This window comes from Melospiza georgiana, chromosome 4, assembly GCF_028018845.1.
Source record: "Melospiza georgiana isolate bMelGeo1 chromosome 4, bMelGeo1.pri, whole genome shotgun sequence".
NCBI classification, from domain to species: domain Eukaryota; kingdom Metazoa; phylum Chordata; class Aves; order Passeriformes; family Passerellidae; genus Melospiza; species Melospiza georgiana.
The window spans coordinates 19,335,545-19,354,230 of record NC_080433.1 but is presented as its reverse complement, the minus strand read 5'-3'; the positions used below and the strand labels follow the sequence as shown (position 1 = coordinate 19,354,230).

Genomic DNA, 18,686 nt, shown 5'->3' with positions numbered 1-18,686 from the left:
CCTCTGTCAGCTGCAGGATGCTGTGGTACTCACAGGCCAGGATGTGCCAGCTCCCAGCCCTTTTTGGTGCAAGGGAAATGACCATGTGTATTTCTTTTTTAAGCACTGTGTTTCAGAGTCTGGAGGCCTCAGCTCTGTGGATCACACAGAAGGTCTAGAATCCAGGATTTCTTTCAAGCTTGTTCTCTCTACTATGTAGCAGGTTGGGATTTATTTTTTGGTGCAGTGAGAAACGGCTCTGCTTGTTTTGGATTTGGTTGACATAATGTAAGGGCTTGTGATCAAGAATGATCAGGATCCAGCTAAATCCAGGTTTTACATTTTCCCCTCTTAAGAGAGTAAGGCTTCAACATTTCCTGCCTGGGAAGTGGTGCAGTTTATCTTTAAGGAGGATAGAGAAATAAGAAATGAGTCTCACGTTGCATGGGTGACATCACTGGCTTTTGGCTCAGTGCTCTGTATGCTCGGTCTGTAGGCTTCGGCCAAGGCTGCAGGGCTCGGTGTTTGAACAAGGAAACATTCCCAGGTGTACAGAAGATTGGATTTGCTATTATTTGGGTTAAAAACGGTGAAATGAGATTTCTAAAGCTTGGGGACTCCAGCTCGCCTTCTGTTGCACTTGATCTCTACAAGATGGGTGAGTTATTCCCATTAAAGAGAAAGGGAGTGAAAATTTAAGGAGAAAAAAAAAATATGTCTGAATATATAACTACCGATGCCGGGGATACGATCCGTACGAAGCTGCTGAGCTAAAGAACCTCAGCTCCGGCGAGGAGATCGGGCCATATGGCAGAGAAATGGTGCAGCCCTAAAGCTGTTGACAACAGTTAGGGGCTGCTCTCCTCTCCCCGTGTGAGGTGTGTGGCTCCCCCCCACCTCCGCCCCTCCGCCCCGGTTTGTTTTGGTTCGGTTTCCCCCGACCTCCCTCCCTCCCTCCTTCCCCTCCCCGTTCCTCAGCATCCTCTCCGCCAGCCGTAGCCCTGCCTGCCTTCATCTTGCAGATGGCTAGCGTGCCGCCGTGTTAGGAAAACTGTGCACAACACATCCCAGCGCCGGGCACGGAGGAAGCCTTGCAGCTGCCGGCGGAAGGGGGGGCAGCAGCGTGTCTGTGTGTGTGTGTGTGTGTGGAGGGAGGAAGGAAGGAAGGATGCCGGGGCCCAGGGCAGCCCCCCGCGCTGCCTAGCGGGCCGGCGGCGGCTCCTGCCCGGCCCGGAGCCGGGGCTGCCCGCGAAGGGAAGGCAGAGCCGCGATCGGCTGCCCGGATGACAGCGCCGCCGACTAAAGCGGGAGAGTGAATGGCAGGGCTGGCAGAGAGAAGCCGAGGTGCCTCCGAAGCCAGGATGCCAGCGGCTGTCGGCGAAGGCTGCTGAGGGAGAGAGCCGAGCGTGCCCGCGTCCCCCGAGGCAGCCGGGCAGGGGATGCTTTAACCACGATCTCAAACAGCAGCAGCGGCGGCGGCAGCGACAACAACAACAGATTGCTCCCCCGCTCCCGCTCCCTCCCTTTCGACCCCGCTTTAAACCCAAGCAAGTGACCGACCGTCCAGACGATGATGCTCTTGCTGAGCCACTGACAAAGGAAAAGCGAGTCACCCATTCCTGACACCGGGACAACTGGCTGCTTGCGAGTGGGAGATGTCAGGCTGTTGAACTTTTCTGTCCTGTGATGATGCTGTAGTGATCTGAAGCCATCTCTTCTGGATTTCTGAGTGGGCCAGATTGAACGAGATTAATGGACTGATCAGCCATCGGGTCTCTTCAGGGGCATCCATCCCTTCAGCCCCTGCCACTGGGGTGCTCGTGGTGAAGGGCTGTGTTTCTCCTCACCAGGTCTCCTCTGCAGAGGAGAAGAGGCAGATGAGACTCCAAGACTGCCTCCAGGGCAGAACTTTGTAGTGCTCTCAGCATCCCTCTGCAGCGTGGATGTGAGCCACGGGAGTTGGGGATGTTTGAGGCGGTCTGTGCCAAGTGACACCCAGCAGCTGCTCCGCTGTTTTTTGTGTGCTCTCACCCCCAGTGGCTTTGCCTGTTGTGAAGATGTCCATGGTGTTTCTGTGAAGCTGAGGCATGGCTGCTGGAAGGTTACTGCTCTATGCTGGCCTCTCTTTAGCTCTGTGTGCCCTTGGCATGCTGGCTGTGGCGATCTGCTCTGACCATTGGTATGAAACTGATGCCAGGAAGCACAGAGAGAGGTGCAAGAGCATCACCACTAAGAGAAATGATCCTGGCTTCATTTATAACTCCAACAACAACCTGCCTCTCAGGGCCAGCAGGTCTAGGTTGGACCGCTGGGAAGGGAAACTCCTCTTGGCAAGGAACAGGAGGCAGATCTTTGCTATGAGCGCTGTCGACGAGTGCAACAGACAGTACAACTCCACCAACATGGGGCTCTGGAGGAAATGCCACCGACAGGGGTTCGACCAGGAGCTGGAGGAGCTGATTGCCAAAGGTAAGGGCTGTTTTTGTGACCAGATGAACGTGCCAAGCGCTCCTGAGATTGAGCAGGGGCTGAGCAGAGCCATTTGGGCTCACAGATGGGAGCTGGCGTCTCTAGCCAAGTGCTTCTCCTTGCAATGGGTGAACTGGCCTGGCTGGGCACTGCTTCCAGAAGCACTGCCAGGGCAATTCCCCACAGGATCTCTACTCCTGGGGTTTGGGAGCAAGAAGGCAATGAGGGTGAGAAGACACACACCCCAGAATATCTTTTTCATGCCTCTCTCTCTAATCTGGATGTAGTCTTCCCATCACCATGGTATCAGATTATTTCCACACACAAATAAGAAGCATGCATAAAGGAGACACTGTTGCCTTTTTTTTTTTTTTTTCAGTTTGTTTGACCCTGGTGGCTTGGGCAAAGTACATAATATTTTATTGGAGGCTACATGTGTCTGTGTTTCATCGCTGCTTTTCTGAATATCCCATCCATCCTGAAATACACCATTTGCAGTGCTCACATGTAGGCTTTTTCTATCCTCAAATGGAGAGTAAACAAAGAGAAATGCTAAAGAGCAGGAGGAGACCCAGCTTGCTGTTTACACTGAGCTATGCTTTGGAATATTTTCAATATCTACAAAACATTACATGAATTTATTGGAAACGAATAATTTTCTCTTGGGGTGGTGATGCATCTGTTTGCCTGTAGCATTTTTGTGCTTTTTTTTTTCCTGTCTTTTGGTCCTTTGTCTTAATTGCTCCCTCAGGGTAGTGACTGAAGGTGATGGTCATTTTTCCCCAAATGTTTCTTTGATCTGAAGTCTAGGAAAGGGGATACATGCTTAAACCCCTAGCTAAACAGAAGATGCATGTTTTTGCAGGATGATGAGGGTTTCAGTAAAGGATGAAGGCATCTTTGCTGCCCACAGCTCTGTACTACAAAATAGCATTTCCCTCCCATGGTTCTTCTGTTGCAATCAGAAGATTCCCCATTGGTTTATTTCCATTGTAGTGAAATTGTTGCTCCTCGCACAGTGCCATCTTCCAAAATACTTGTCTTTTAAGAGTGTTCTCTATCCCAAACTTGCTTGATAGCCTTCATTAATTCCCTCCTCAGACATTACAAGTGGAATTACTGCCTAAAGCTACTTATTCAGGAGGGGGGTTCTCACACGTGTGCCCATGTACATGTTTTGTTCCACATGTTTTATGAGTGAGCACTGGCTGTGAGTAGCATGGTAGAAACTTGTACCAAACCAGTCCAAGCAGGTGGTGTACCTGGATCACTGCTTGGGATCCTGCCTGTCTTTCTAGGGACCCTTCATATCCAGCTGCTATTTAACAACTCCTAGGAAATAGATTGGGGTCTATTCAGCCCCCAATGTTTTTAAATGACAGGTGGATGTGTCAGAAGCCTGTCAGCACCCAGACGCCCTGCTGCTGGTTTCAGTGCCAAGGGAATGATTCCTGTTCTCCATCTAGGCGAGGATGGTGTGTGCTGGGCTGGCCATGGTGAGCTGGATTGCTCTGCCACGTGTGCTCGCTGTGCTCGGGGCATAAACAAATTCAACCTTGACAGCGGGCAAACATGTCAACAGAACTCACCTTTGCAAATGGAGCTGTGGTTATTAGAGAGGATTTTCAGCCTGAAATAAGTGAGAGTCTTTCCTCTTTCTCCACTTGGCTTGTCCTGGGAGCAGGAATGTCCATTTCTCCTGCCAGAAACAGCTGAATTTCTGTGTCTCAGGGTTATGTGTAATGGCAGTGTTACCCTGCTAAGTGTTACCCACAGGGAGAATGTGACAAAGCAAGATGAGGTGGTTGCATGCAGGAGAAGGTGGTCTTTGAAAGATCTTGCCGTAGTCTTGTGTTCATGTGTGTGGAGTGTGCTAACTCTAAACACCCAGCAGGTAGCCAGGGGTTCCCTGGGCCCAGTGCAGTGAGTGTCCCTGCACACACACCCTGTGTAGCTGTGGCTGCAGATGGCCAGGCAAACCCCCTGCCCCAGGTCAGATGTGCAGCTTGTGCACGTCAAGGAGCTGTGTGCAAATATCTGGGTGTGTCACTCCTTGCCTGCTCTAAGTGTTTTCTGATACACTTCTAGCAAACTTCCTTGTGGGATGAGAGAAGTGCTCGAGGAGGGAGACTTGTAACATTAAACAGCAGCATTTCAGTTCATTTGCTGGCCTTTCTGGGGTGAGGATCTGTCTATGCTGTAGCTCTCAGCCATGAGGAAGAGTCACTCATATAGAGGTATAGCACATATATAAATATATATATGCTTTGGCATAAATATATATATGCTTTGGCACCTCTAGACTGAAACACAGAAAAGGCAAGTATAATGGCAATTCAATTAAATAGTGTTTGACTTGCTCAGAAATAAAAATAGAGATGTTTCCTTTTTGACCCTCACTTATGTGGTGAAAGTGAAGTAAGTGTTGCTGCTGTCCAGTGCTGAGAAGAGCTGTGAGCTCAAAACAAGGCAGGTATTCCAGGTACATACCAACAGGATATATCATGAAGGTAAAAACTAAAAGTAGTTTTCACTTCCATGACAGATCTTTTTTTGGGGTTTAGGAGCTGCAGGGATGGGTGTGTGGACAGAATACGTCATGTGCAGGTGTGAGGGGCTGCAGATATTCCCTGTGTAGTGTTCAAATAACCTGGCTGGGGCACATATCCTTACACAGATGAAATCACTCTCTATGAGATCCAGGGCAGATAACTTATAAAAGAGGATGGACATACAGCTTTAACTCTTATTCCTCTGTTAATTTAATGTAATATACCTCTTGTAGAAGTGGATAAACTAATGCAGGCTCTGGCCTCAAATATGGTGTATAATGTTATATATAATTGAATGTAAATTTTATTAAGTGTTTTGGTTTTTTGTTTGTTTGCTTTTAAAGCTGGACAGAATCTGTGATCCATTTAGTTTAAAACAGATCCTACATTTTTCCCTAGGCAAGACTTCCAGTATTGAGAATGGTCTATTGAGATTTGTCTATCAAAGTATAACAAAAAATGGTCATTAAGAGCCTAACTAGCTTTGCAAATACCCTGCAGTTATTCTGCTTATGAACTCTGCTGAAATTAATACAAGCTATAGGCAATGGCTTGTGGCAGGATCAGGAACTGTGGTACTTGGCAATATTCTGATATTAGTGACTTTAAAAACCAATTCTGTTCCTGAATAGGTTGGGCCACTTCTGTAGCTCTATTCTGTATTTATTAATTTTTACTTTCTTGGATTTAGCTAGAAAAGCTGGAGATCTGTTGCTTCAGGTTTCTTATATATAGGTATAATTGATAGTAGTACATATACAAAATAGTTGGTCCTATTTTTATTTCTCCTATACTCTTTTTTGTATTTTCATAGAACCCATGTGCATGTTTTAAACTAATACAATTAGGTAAATAGGCAGTGAATTAAAAGAGATTGTCACAAGTAAGAATACTCAAGGAGAGGCAGACTAGCATGAGACCAAAGGAGTATTCTAAAGTTCCAACAAAATTAGGCAGTTCATTTCTTCTCTTTGACATGATGAAAAAAAAAAAATCGGAAACAACAGAAATTACAATCAGTAAAGAAGTTATTGGAGTTGAACATGCAAACTGAGGTCTCAGTCTTGCTAACTTTTCCTCTGCTGAATAATCTGTATTTCTGGGAATGGACTGCTTGGATTGAGGGAAAGCACTCTGATACAGAGGGACCAGTGAAAAAGAAAGCTAATAGAGCTGTTCCTCTGACTTTCACATCTGATTGAGCCTTTTAGAGTCTCAGGACCAGAGTTTCACTCCTGATCCCTAAAGCCTTGCAGAGTCAGGAAATGCTGGCTCTGGGGTTGTTCAGCACAGTATTCTAAAACCCTTCCAATTCTCAGGTGTTTCTCCCTCACAAACTGAATAGCCTTTGCTGCTGGAGGCTCCTTTGATCATAGAGCACACTCTGTCCCATCGTATCTACTGTTTTCCTGTTTAGCAGGGAGTTTCTAGCAAAAGCAGCAATCCCTCACCCAAGCAACAACTCTGAGTGAGCCAACCAACTGCAGGGCTAAGCAAGCAGAGAGCTGGAATGCAGGTGAGTGTCTGGAGAGTTTACGTCCTGCTTCGGCAACCAGCAGCTCACAACTCCTTGTGCACGACTTGTAGTGAGCCAGAAAAAAATGGGGAGCCACAGAGTCTGCCTGCATCCTATGGCAATGCTGCTCAGATGCTTTCCTGCAGTAGTTGAGAGGAAAACGAGAAAGGAAAAAAGGGAATTTCATCATTTAATTATAAAGGTACAATAAAGTAGATGAAGAAGTTGCACAATAACCAGAGTCTGTTCCATTTAGACAATTACTACTCAGAGGACCTTTCATCTTGCCTTTGGAAGGCTGCCAGTTAAATGTGACTGGATGGGGCTCTGCTACCTGCCATTGGAATCCAATTTTTATTTAAAAACCCCCAGAATTTACAATGACCTTGTTTTTCCAACCCTCCTTTTACCTTCTTTCTTTTCTTCTTTGCAAGTCATAGTAAATCCTATTTTAAAAACATTTTACTGTGAGTATACTTAGCCCATGCCACCACTGAAAAAAACCCCAAACCCTAAATAATTCCTGTGCAGCCTACCTCCACATGAAATAATAGGCAAGATTTCTGAGGTGAAAGCATTCTCTGGTTTGGTTTGTCAGAGGCAGGGCATAACTGAGGAAGAAAGGCTTAACAGGACTACTCCAGCCGTCACTAGGGATTATTTATACACAAATGGAAAGAGGCTACTGAGAGAGGCTACTTGCAGCTGTATCTAGCTGCAAAGAGCAAAAAGATTTATTTTTGTTAAGATTCTTGCAATACCTTACAATGTTCAAAATTTGACTTTTAAAGTGCAATGGTTTTGACAGGTAAATTAGGACAGCCATTTTTTTCATGTATCCTTTATACATTCAAGACTCAAATGCATTGTTTAAAATATGTGCTTGAAATCCCAAATGTTTTTCAAATGGACTCGTTAAAAAAGGGACTTTATTGAAGTCTGGTTTCTGATCCTACAGAAGTCAATAGTAAATGTTTTATTGAATATGGTGATGCAGCAAGTTCAGGCCTTTAGTGTTTCCTTTGAGGTTAAAATTGTCCCTGGGTAGAAAGGCCAGTGCAAGGTCTGTGCTCCCTCCTGTCACAGCTGGAGCTCTGCTGGAGGCATCCACTGAAATTCAAGCAATAGACAGCACTGGAGTTGAATCTTAGGCTATCCAGGTACTCAGTTTTGCAGTTTTTGATGCTGAAATTATTCTTAGTCAGTTGATTTAAGACTGGAAGTCAAACAACTGAGATACAGCAAAGCCATCCTCTTGTTGAGGGATTTTCTAAAATCCTTTAGTGGATGAAATCACTGGTTCATGTGTATAAGTTCCAGCAGGATTTGGCCCATCATATCTTGAATAAGCAGTTTAATATTTTAATTGCATCAAATTTAAATAGCAATTCATGAACAAGTTTATTTGCCACAAGTAAGAAGAACCTGACACATTCCTCTGACACATTTGGGATAATTAGTTTGATAATATATATCTGCTAAAAATAATAAGAACATATATGTAATTTGAAAGAACAGCACCTGGTTTTGATCATGAACTTTTAAAGGGCAAATTTCAATCAAGCTCTTGGCTTTCAAACAAATTTGCCAGTGAAGACAAATGGAAATTTTGCCTGAGTAAAAATGACAGGATCATGCCCTTCTCAAGAGAAACTGATGTTTGCAGAGCTGCCTGCAGGACTGCATGCTTAATTCCTGTTCATTTAATTGAACATCCAAATCCTTTTGAGAAATCTCAGCAGTTTTATAATTTCTACCTACTGCTAAAAATTTGCAAAAGCTGTGGAGGAAAGATTTAATATGGGTGTAGTTGTGTTCTATTCACTCTAAAAATAAAAATTTGAAAGATAATTTTATTTTAATGGAGATGAAATGGTCTGAACTATGTTGTCATCTCCTGCAATAAAAATCCATATTAATATTGCTTTTTTGCATTGAAAAAGTATTTCTGTGCATTTAGAAAAGGTTCAAGAGGGGAATGAGTTGATTAACTATTGCAGAACCTTTGTAGATAAGAAGTCTTTCTGTTTGTAGGTTTAGCAGAAATAATGACAGTAACTTATAATGTGAGTTACTTAATGGCTCATTGCTCACAAACTGCTGCTGGAACTCTTTACTACATATTTACCTCTTTAGGACCAAAAGAAAGAAATGAGATGGTGTTCTTAGTCTTTAAGGAAAGAATAAATAAATAATGTCGATTCTGGAATCCAAGTTCCCTTAACAGATCATTCAGACTAGAATCCACTTAAAAGAAAAGAATGTAAACTAACACATTTTCCCTGCAGGAGAGAAATCAGAGTAAAAAAAAGTGGAAATTTATCCATTTTCTTTCTCATTAGGCCTTATTCTTTTATAAATAAATATTCAGAACTGGCCAGCTGAGCCTGCTGAAATCACAATCCTTTGTAGATAAGTACCAAAATAGATAAAAGAAAGGTAGTACTGCAGTTAGGGCAGGGGCTTACAAAGCCAGAATTCAGTCCAAGCTCTGCCATAGTCTTTCTTCATGACCTGAGGCAAGGGACTAAATCTCTCATACCTCAGCTCAGTAGCAGTATAATAGGGATTTCGTTCACTTTTATTAATGCCAGTTCGCATTCTGCCCTCAGATTTATGAGCCTTAATCATGGATCAGAAATCATGGATCAGAAAAATGTCCCTGGCCTTTTGACATGTGGGCTGCACTTTAAATATTGGCAGTGAATGCAGCCTTATGAGAGAGTACAGAGAGACTACAAAGTAATTATGTTCAGCATGAATGGTGTGGCTTTAGAACACCAGGAGGCAAACCACATTCCTGTGAGCACCACAAAATGTGGCATTCCTACACATGTGCAGTTGTAAAGAAGGATAATGAATAACAAGTGTGGATGCTTACAGGATGGTCTTCCAAAGATTGAGGGATGGCACCAGAGAAATCATGGGTCATGTCTGCTTGAAATATTAATAAGCAGGTGATGGGGATTGACCTCTTTGGGTGGCTGTAGGAAGAAGTTGACATTTCCTTAATGAAGACAAGTAGATTACACTAATGAGATAGATACAGGGACAGCAGTCTACAGCTGCTAAGAGAAATGACATGGTCAGAGTGATGTGTTGGGAAAATTATATTTCTAGCAGCATCCTAAATGCATACATGGAGGGCAAGTTCACATTTGTAAAGGTCAGAAAAAGAAATATTGTGGTAATAAAGGCAGGGGGTGGTGAGAGCCTGGATGGTGAGAGGATATGCAAACCTTAGACATCCCCTGGATCTATATCCATGGTGAGAGAGATGAGATGAAAATGTTGCTCCAGTTCTGGACCAGAACGACGAGAAAAGTAATAGCATTGTCTGTGATGATCTAGAGGGGAATTACTGAAGAGAGTATATAGTAAAGAAGGAAGAAGGCCATTAGGGACTGTTATAATTACAATAAGCTGAGTTTTTTATATATGTGTCCATGAAGAAATATTAGAGATACTGTGGGTATGGACCTAGGACGACAAGTCTATGTTAGAGGAGTGAGCTTGGAAATTTCTCCATGGAGATCAGAGTGGAATCTATGTTTGCACTTGAAATTATCAAGGAGTGAAATACAGAAAAAGAGAAAAGCCCCATGAACCCCAGCAGATCTAGGAGAACAAAAGTGTCTTCTGGAGGGCATGCAAAAGGAGCAGATTCAAAGGTGGTGCAGTAGAAGTCAGTAACACCACGGTAGCTGAAGAGAGACACTGCTTCAAGTTTAAACAGCACAAGAGACTACTGCAGGTAGCCAGTGTGCTGCAGCAGCTGAGAACAGAGTATTCAGACTGTGCTGAAGATTGCCCAGTACATAAAGTAAAATTTTAGTAGTGGTTGCAAAGGAGAGGAAGACACAGTGAACTCCAGGCAACTTTTGTAGCTGGCATAGTCAGAGAGGTTGGTGAGGAAGGGAGGAGAGGAAAAGACATGGTATTTATAGGGGAAAATAAATGTTTTAAGATAAAACAGCGTTTTAAGATGAGACTATTTTGAGAGGAAAGAGATTGAATGGTATTTGTGTTATGAGAGTAAAGAGGCAGAGGGGTGTGAGAGGTCAAGGCAAAGAGAGAGCAAGAGGGCAAGAGCAGCTGTAAGGAAAGGCAGGAGGCTGGGTAAGACTGGCTCAGTGGCAAATAAAAGAAAGGAATAGAGCCACATAGGAGGTTTTCATCTGTAGGAGAGAAGAATGGGGAAGGAGTTGTAGGAAGGCAAGAGGAAACAGAAGGCAAAGCTTCTGGAAGAGGAAGAGCGTGGTTTGTCATTTTCTCATGGAAGAACCAGGTGAAATCCTGCGTGACAGCTGAAGTGGGGGCTGGAGGAGGCAGGAGGGTCTGAGAATGAGCCAAATGTGGCTAAGAGGTGATTGTGACTGTGAGTCTGAGATTTAACTGTGCTGAGCCAGAGTAGTAAGCTAGGAAATGAGCAGAACTTAAATGGGGAAACCATGCATTTATAGAGGAGAAAGGCAGGAGGGTTCCCATTAGAGATGCCCTGCTGTGAGACATAGCAAAGTCCAGCTGGGATTTGGGGTACAGGGCAGGAGTAGCTAGGGGAATGCAAGGCAAAAGGTCTGTGAATGAAAGAATTCAGCATGGATAACATCTACAGGTGGAGAAAGGCAAGGAAAGATAAAGAGTGATAAAAGAATGAGGGCAGGCAAGAAGTCCTTGATGCTGATGATCTGAGGTGACAGAAAGGCCAAGGAAGCTTGAAGTGAAGAGGTGGCTGGTGCTTGTTGAAAGAGTCCAGGGGATTGTCCAGGTGGTGGAGGAGAAGAATGGGGGGAAATCCACAGGGTTCAGGATGAAGCCCTGCCTTTTTGGGACTGACTGGAGCAAGCAGAGTTGTACACTGAACAGAAGATGCACTAGAATGTACAGCTTAAAGAGCAGAGAAGTCACTACCCCTGACTCTTGTACAACTTGCTCTGCCTTCCTGCTGTGAGTTTATCCTGTGTACCCTTACAGAGGTGTAAGCATGACTCTCCCCAACAGAGTTCAGCAAGTTTGTCCAGTGCTTGCAACAGCCATGTTCCAGTCTCAGCTTGAACCTCAAAGAAGATAAATAAATATCAGGATAATATTAATTCAGGATATTTTCCAGAAAGTGGGGAGGTGTGTGTGCATATGGAGAATGGTATTTGCATAGCTGGGGGCTTTTAAGGAGTTTCAGGATGTCCTGTGTACACAGCAGTGTGGATCCTGTTAAGATATCTCACCAGATGGAGTGAAAGACATGGGGTGTCTCATGGTAGCCCTCACTTAATTCTGAGAACTTCTGTTGGTTATGAGTTTTAACAGCAGACATTTGTAAAAAGCTTCCTAAATGTATTTCTAGACTTTCTAATAGGATGAAACTGTCATGCTAATTTTATTGGGTAACAAAAGCTGTTTAAAAAGATCTTTCTGCCTCAATATGAAAGTATAATTCTTTGTCTCTGTCTGTGTCCCTATTAATCAGTGCCTATCTTTGAATATGCAAAAGAGCCTTTATAGTGTAGATACTTTACTTTCTGCCTAATGGTCATTTAAAGATATAAATATTATAACAGAAACAAACAAAAGAAACTGAAACTTTTTCAGATGTTACAGGTGTAGATTAGGGTCACTAGAGCCATTTTGAAGAGGTGATGGTTTATGGTAGCTGATGATCCAATTATATAGATTTGTCTTAGATTAAGAGAGTATCCAAATGCCTAAACATAAAGGAATTTGAAGAGTAGAATGGTGCCTCTTTTACTCAGAGGACAGTTGCTCAACAATGCAAAAGCTCTGCAGGGCAGCCATTTGCATTGGAAAGAAATTTGTAATTGTTGATCTCTAATTACATATTTTATGTTAAATTTCATCCCCTTTCTATTTACCAATTCCCAAGACTGTCCAGTTTTGTTCATGTGATATTCTCTAATGGTTAAAGAGAAAGGGAGGGGTATTATGGTGATCAGAGAGAGAAAGGAGACAGCCAACAGGAGCAGGGGAAATGGAAAAACTCAAATAACTTAATGGGCTCAAATTGGGAAGTTGGACAATTTCCATCTCAGTCTTTTGAAAGATGTGACATTGCAAGTCCAGTAAAAAGGATTTTCAATAAGTCTGTCTAATTAGGGTGGTACATTAGGCATGAAAAGTAGCAAATCTATATTTAAAGAAAGGAGCAGAAGTTGTCTGGGCCACAGTGGACCTTTTAGTTTGATCATAATAACACCAAGCAGTGTTTAAAGTAAGTTCTAAAGGAGAGATTAGTTAAATGCACAGGGGAAAATGAAGTAAACAGGCAACGTGTGCTTTCCTATTTGAAGTGTGCCCAACTACCCTGATATATTTTGCTAGGAAGATAACTGGGGGTTTAAGATAAGGAAATGCTTCAGACCTAAATTATCAGGATTTTGGTAGAGCATTTTATATTCTGCCCCTAAGGAAATTGTTTGTTGTGATGTTAAGGTAATTAGTACAAAATTTACAGAGGGTTTAAGGAACTGACTGAGGGAAGGCAAAAAGTTCTGAGAGGGGAAGTGTCAAGATGAAGTCAACAGTAGCATTCCTGGAGTAGGGGACCAGTAGCATCTTTGCACAGAAGTTGGCAGGGCTCATTGAGCTAGATTTGAAGGGGGAAAGAGATAAAGCCAGGCTTCTTAGAGATAAGCCTGAGGGTGGCACACTCGTGTTTTAGGGACAGTGTGCTAGCAAGGCCCTTTGGTTTGCTGTCGCAGTGGAGGTAGAGGATTCATGTGGCAGCCAAGACTTGAGAGTTAGTGGTGTGTTGGAAGGAGAGACTGTGACCTTTGGAGAAAGAGGCAGGCAGCACAGGAGGACAACAAGGATGTAATAAGGTTATGCAAAAAGGAAATTAGAAGGGCCAAAGCACAACTAGAATGATTTGATGATCTTAAAGGCCTTTTCTAACCCAAGCTAGTTGGGTCTGCTCTGCCCCTTGGACGTGTCTGCAAGCAGAGGGTATTGTTTAATCAAAAAGGGATTACCTTCACCTGGCCATACCATTGTTTTCCAGTCATTCAGTAACTAAGACTTGGTATCTCAAAGCTTGCTTTCATTTCAATCTCACTTATAGTTTCCATATTCTCAAAATCTTTTGCCAGGCAATCATATTTATAAGGCTTTCCTGTTTCATCTTCCCCAACACAAGAGGAAAGAGGAATCCTTTCTAGTTGGTGTCTTGAGGGAGGATCCTTCCATTTTCAAATGCTATTCCTTCTAACTCATTGATCCTGGTGGGAAAGGTAGTCACAGACTCCCAGGGCATCAGCTTTGTGGGGATGGGAGCAGGACCAAATCTCACTGTCCACTCCATAAGGTCCATGTTTATCAGTGGTGAAGAGGCTGCAGAATGGGCCTATACAGTGTCCTGGCATCTGGACCTGGAAAATTCCATTTGTAGAAAGCATGGGGTCTTGTTTTAAACATTTTTTTAAACAGAAGGTGTCATTGGGAAGAGTGTGGCAATTTAAGTGTCTTCCAGAGAAGGAGGGACAGGCTCCTTGATTGGTTGGAAGCAGGAAAGATGTATGTCTGTATAAATTTTCCTTCACACTGACAGTGATGGCACTACAGGGACGGCCTCTGCTTCTCCCCCAGTCTTTCCTTCCTGTCCCGTATGCTGTTCTTTCTGGTGTCCCCTGCACTCTGTGCCACAGCAGAACTTGTGGCACATCTGCCCCCTTTTGTTCATCAGTTATTATCAGCCTCCAGCCTGTGACACAGCAACTAATTGCATTGCCAATGCCTTCAAATGAAGAAGCAGTAGGAGCAGGAGCAGATGAACTCTTCAGCACCAAAGTCCTCTTTGCCCATGTGTGACTCTAAAAATACAAGTACAAAGGGAGAGAAAGGAGAAAGGAGCAGGACTTTGGTGGAAAGCTGCCCACAATGCTGAGACATGGGCAAAGCTTCAAACTCAAGCTCTGCTTCACCTGCTGCCAGCCTTGCTTCCATCTGAGGGGTCTTGGTGTCCATTTGGTTTTGTTACCAGGGTGTAGCTTTTGGCTGGTGGCACAGCTTCTTTAAAGATTTTCTGTCCTTTGAATGCAATTCATGGCATTTTGGGAGTTCCTGTACCTGAAGTTTGAGGTGACCTGCACTTGATTGCTCTGGTTGGATGGCACATTTTACCTGACACCTAGGAAATTAGGTTGTTTGAATGTTCCTCTTGGGCACATGAGTTAGGAAGTGAAATACCTCCTCTGAGGACTGAGGCTCTTCATGTTGCTTGGGATAATGTTTCATTGAATGTCTTTAGGATCTGTGTTTTGAAATGAGATCCAACTGTTTAGCTCTCAGAAGGCACAAATTGCCCCAGTTATATCTATCCTGGTGGCAATTTACACCAGGGTAGGACTTGGTTCTAATACTTGGGGATCAAATATGAACATTTCTCCATTCATTTCAATGCTTTCTTTCCAGGGTTTTGGTCTGTGTTAAAATGCAGGTCAGAGATCCTGAGTTTAAGTTTTAATTTGAGTAAGTCTCACTCTCCATCAGAGCTATGGCAACAATCTTTTAAGCTGATATCATGGTTTAGGCATTTGTGCACACATACCTGAACCAAAAGATAGAGGCAACATGTAGAAAACTGGATATGAGTGGAAGAAATAGGTCAGGAGTTCTCTCTATGGTCTTTAACAGTTTCTTTTACCACCAGGCTGTTCCTTTCCAAAGATAATATATCAACTATTTTTTCATTGTTTCTAAGGGCTGGGAGCTGAGAAGTGACTCCTCTGACATTTTGGTATATTGCTGTAAAAAATATGGGGAAAGTTTTCACATGAAACATGTAAGAGCCAAAGTTTACCCATCACAGATGCCAATCTGCTTTCAAAGGATTTAACAAGGCCTATTGTCTACCATGCTGGTTTTTTGTTTGATATTTTTCTGTTGATGTATTGTCTTTGTAGCTTTTTCATCTGATAATTGATGTATGGCTGTATATACTGGTCTTTCAGCTGTTCTCCAGCTTTATATTAGAAGTACTACTTTGTTTTTTTGTGATTGTTATGGTTCTATTTAAAGGTTTAGGAAGATAAGTCTGAAATAAATTTGTAGCTCTCATGGATTAAAGTAACTTTATTGAAGTGAACCAGAGATGCAGTGGGTGCCTGAGCCCTCAGGCAGCCTGGAAAAATGACTTAGCAAGGTGATCACAGTCATTTCACTGGAGCATCATGTTTCAAGCCAGAAGGTGAAAATTCAAACTCACTGATGAAGGGGAGGTCAGAGTAACAATGAAACTACTGGGACCGAAAGTTTGGAGTTGTGGACAAAAGAAAATGGTGGCAAAGTTAGGGAAAACATGTGCAAAGAGAGAAGGGAAAGATTGTGAGAAGCACTGGTAAGGAGAGACAGCAGTGGCTGCAAGGGGAGCAGACCTTTTGTTGAGTGTTAAGGCCAGAATCTGTCCTTGAACAAAAATTGAAGTGACAAAAGGTATATAAACACCATATCTCCCCTTTGGCTGTTAGCAAACTATTGACATGTTTGTGGAATGTGTGGGAAGAGCCTGAACTCTAATGCTGCCTGTGAACCAGACTCATGGTGAAATTTTTCTGTCAAAGATGCGTTTGTGTCCTTACTGTAGTAGGGGCAGGACAAGGGCAAGCCTGTGACCAGCCTTTTTCATCTTGAAAGGGTTATTTCACCTGCCATTTCTGTCCTTGCAGAGCCTCCTTGGGGGCAATTCTTCCAGCAGAGAACTTCTGATCAAGTTTTCCTCCAGAAACTGAAGCAGGAGCCAGAGTCCTTTGGAAAGCCCTGCATATAAATATCTTGTTTAGTTAGTCTAATAAAGGTATTACTAACAGTGCTGCTTGCAGGATTTATTGGGGGATTTCACTAAGACAGTGTTAGCAGTGGAATTATAGTCATTCTCATGTAAGACCTTGTCAATGCGAGAGAAAATAACATTGATCCAATCAGAGATATTTTACAGGATCAATGTAATATTCTTTTGCATAATCACAACCAAAGGATTATGGGCCTGTGCTGGGAGTGATGAAGGATCACTTGACAGATCACAGCCTCATTTGTTCTCATCCTTTTAACTGGTGAAGTACGGGCAGTTTTTAAAAGTCTGCCTCTATATCCCTGTATCTTAAATACATCAGGGCTCCTTTGGGCCACAGGCATTATATACTCAGTCTATTGCTTTTAAACAATATTTTTGGCTACATGCATTTTTCATAACTGAGCCATACTGAAGCATCTTGGTATGACCTTGAGACAATTCCCTCTGCAATCCAGGAAACCAATGTACACAAAATGGGAAATGAGGCCCTGAGGTGAGCAGGGAGGAGGAGAAGACAAATCAATACACATCATGAGCCTTATAACCCAAACATCTTAAGGGATTCTGAATAAGTTTGTGTAATTGAGCTTTTGGGTAGTGCAGCAATTCCTCCAAGGGGACACGAACATTGAAGATGGCAGTGAATTCAGGAGGCTCAAGAGCATCTTGTGGTATGCTGGAAATAACTCATTATCAAACAAGTCCCCCTCATTGTTTACAATATTGTCTTTGCATTTTTTCAAGATCCCAGGTCTGCTCTATTGCTTTAATGACAGTTTTGCCATACCTTGTGAAAGTCCTAAATCCCTCTACTGGCTGCAGTTACCTAGATATTCCCTTGGCTTTAGACAGGCTTCTTCTGCTGTGGAAGAGAAGCTGTGTGTTTGATAGCTTCACCAGATTTGATGGAATGGTTCCTTTGGATTTGCACGTCCATCTCAGTAAAGGATGGAAGGGGAAAATGGTGGCTGAGGTGCAGAGCAACGGCTCGGCTCACTGATAATATCAGGGACCATTCAAGCTCCAATCCTGTGGTTTCAGATGACTACAACTGCAGGGCTGCAAAAGTTATTTGGGGAAGAAAAACCAGCTATTACAAGTGACATTTAAAATTAGATGGGACATAGCTCTCGTGAAATACAGCAGGCATCAGCTTGTTTCCATCAGGACTAGGACAGATGACCGAACATGTCCCTTTTTCAGTCATAGGCAGAGTCTAGCCTGAATCAGAGCACACAGCTTTGCTAGGAAGAAGTGACTAATGTGAAGCATTTGTACAGAGGAGTATGTGAGAGGATGCAGGAGCCTTTTGGAATTAACCCTTTAAACAAGTGCAGGCTGGGGAGAAAATCTCCAGGAGCTTTGTGGTCTCTGCAGCTTTACCTTGCAGCAAGAGGCATGGGAGGGGGAAGAGGAGACAAGGTTCCAGATCACAGATGGGTCACAGGCAGCACCAACCCTGGCAAAGCCCCCTTGCTGGCCTTGTCCTTGCAGGCTCGTGTTTGGCAAGGCAGGTCTTGCACAGCCGTCACTGTGGGGTGATTTGGGGAGGCTGTCTGGTTTGACAGCTCCCCTTTGTGTGGCCCATTACCTCCTGTGCCAGGTGGCATACAGCCCCTCCTTGTGCAGACTGTGACCCCCTGCGATGCTGCCCCTGTGTGGGCTCCTGCTGCCCACGGGGAACTCTGATGATGGCCATTTCCATGGGACCTGGATAACTCTGTCCTGCCTGTTAGCCTTGGGACATGGGTCTGGCACTGTGGGTAGCACCAATATGGCAAAGCAAACTCAGGTTGCCAGAATGATTAAGTGAGAGTAATTGTGGTGTCACTTTATTTTTTCTCCTTGCTACCTCAAAAAATCAGTGATCAGATTGCTTTAGCAAAATGCAGTGCCAAGACGTAATTGGTGATAGCAATCATGCACTGTATCAGCTCTGGCCACAGAGCTTTGGTCTTCGGACAGTTTTTATATCCTTGCAATTCATGAGTGCCTGTCATTTGTTCTGTCAGTGAGTCTGCAGAAAATCCGTACCAAAATGAGGTTAGGGGTTCAGACTTAAACCCAGAAAAGCATGAAAAATCAGAGCAAATCCATGCTGATAGACTATACTTTGTTGTGTAAGTTCAGGATGGACCTTTATATGGGATTTTCACTCTTAACTCACAGCATCCTGGTGCTGAGAGTTAAGTTAGATCACGGATATTTCTGGATTGTGCGTACTTTCATGTTAGTGGATCCATAGGCATATGATGAGCACACCAGTGTAATTTGCATTTTAAAGTAGTCTTAAATAAGTTCTCATGTCTGCAGCTGGGCTTTGAGAAGACTGTGTTCCCTGGAGTTAGCCCAGGGCAACGTGCTGAAG

The 18,686-nt window shown here is 43.5% G+C and overlaps 1 protein-coding gene across 1 annotated transcript in view; it reads left to right on the top strand.

Moving 5' to 3' along the window:
- Positions 1-382: 382 nt before the first annotated feature.
- Positions 383-18,686, top strand: part of TMEM178B (transmembrane protein 178B) — a 209,234-nt gene continuing 190,930 nt past the window's right edge. The window contains exon 1 of the mRNA XM_058021957.1: positions 383-2,448. Coding sequence (XP_057877940.1) covers positions 2,067-2,448 — 382 coding nt within the window. The 5' untranslated portion in view covers positions 383-2,066. The remainder of the gene's footprint in view (positions 2,449-18,686) is intronic.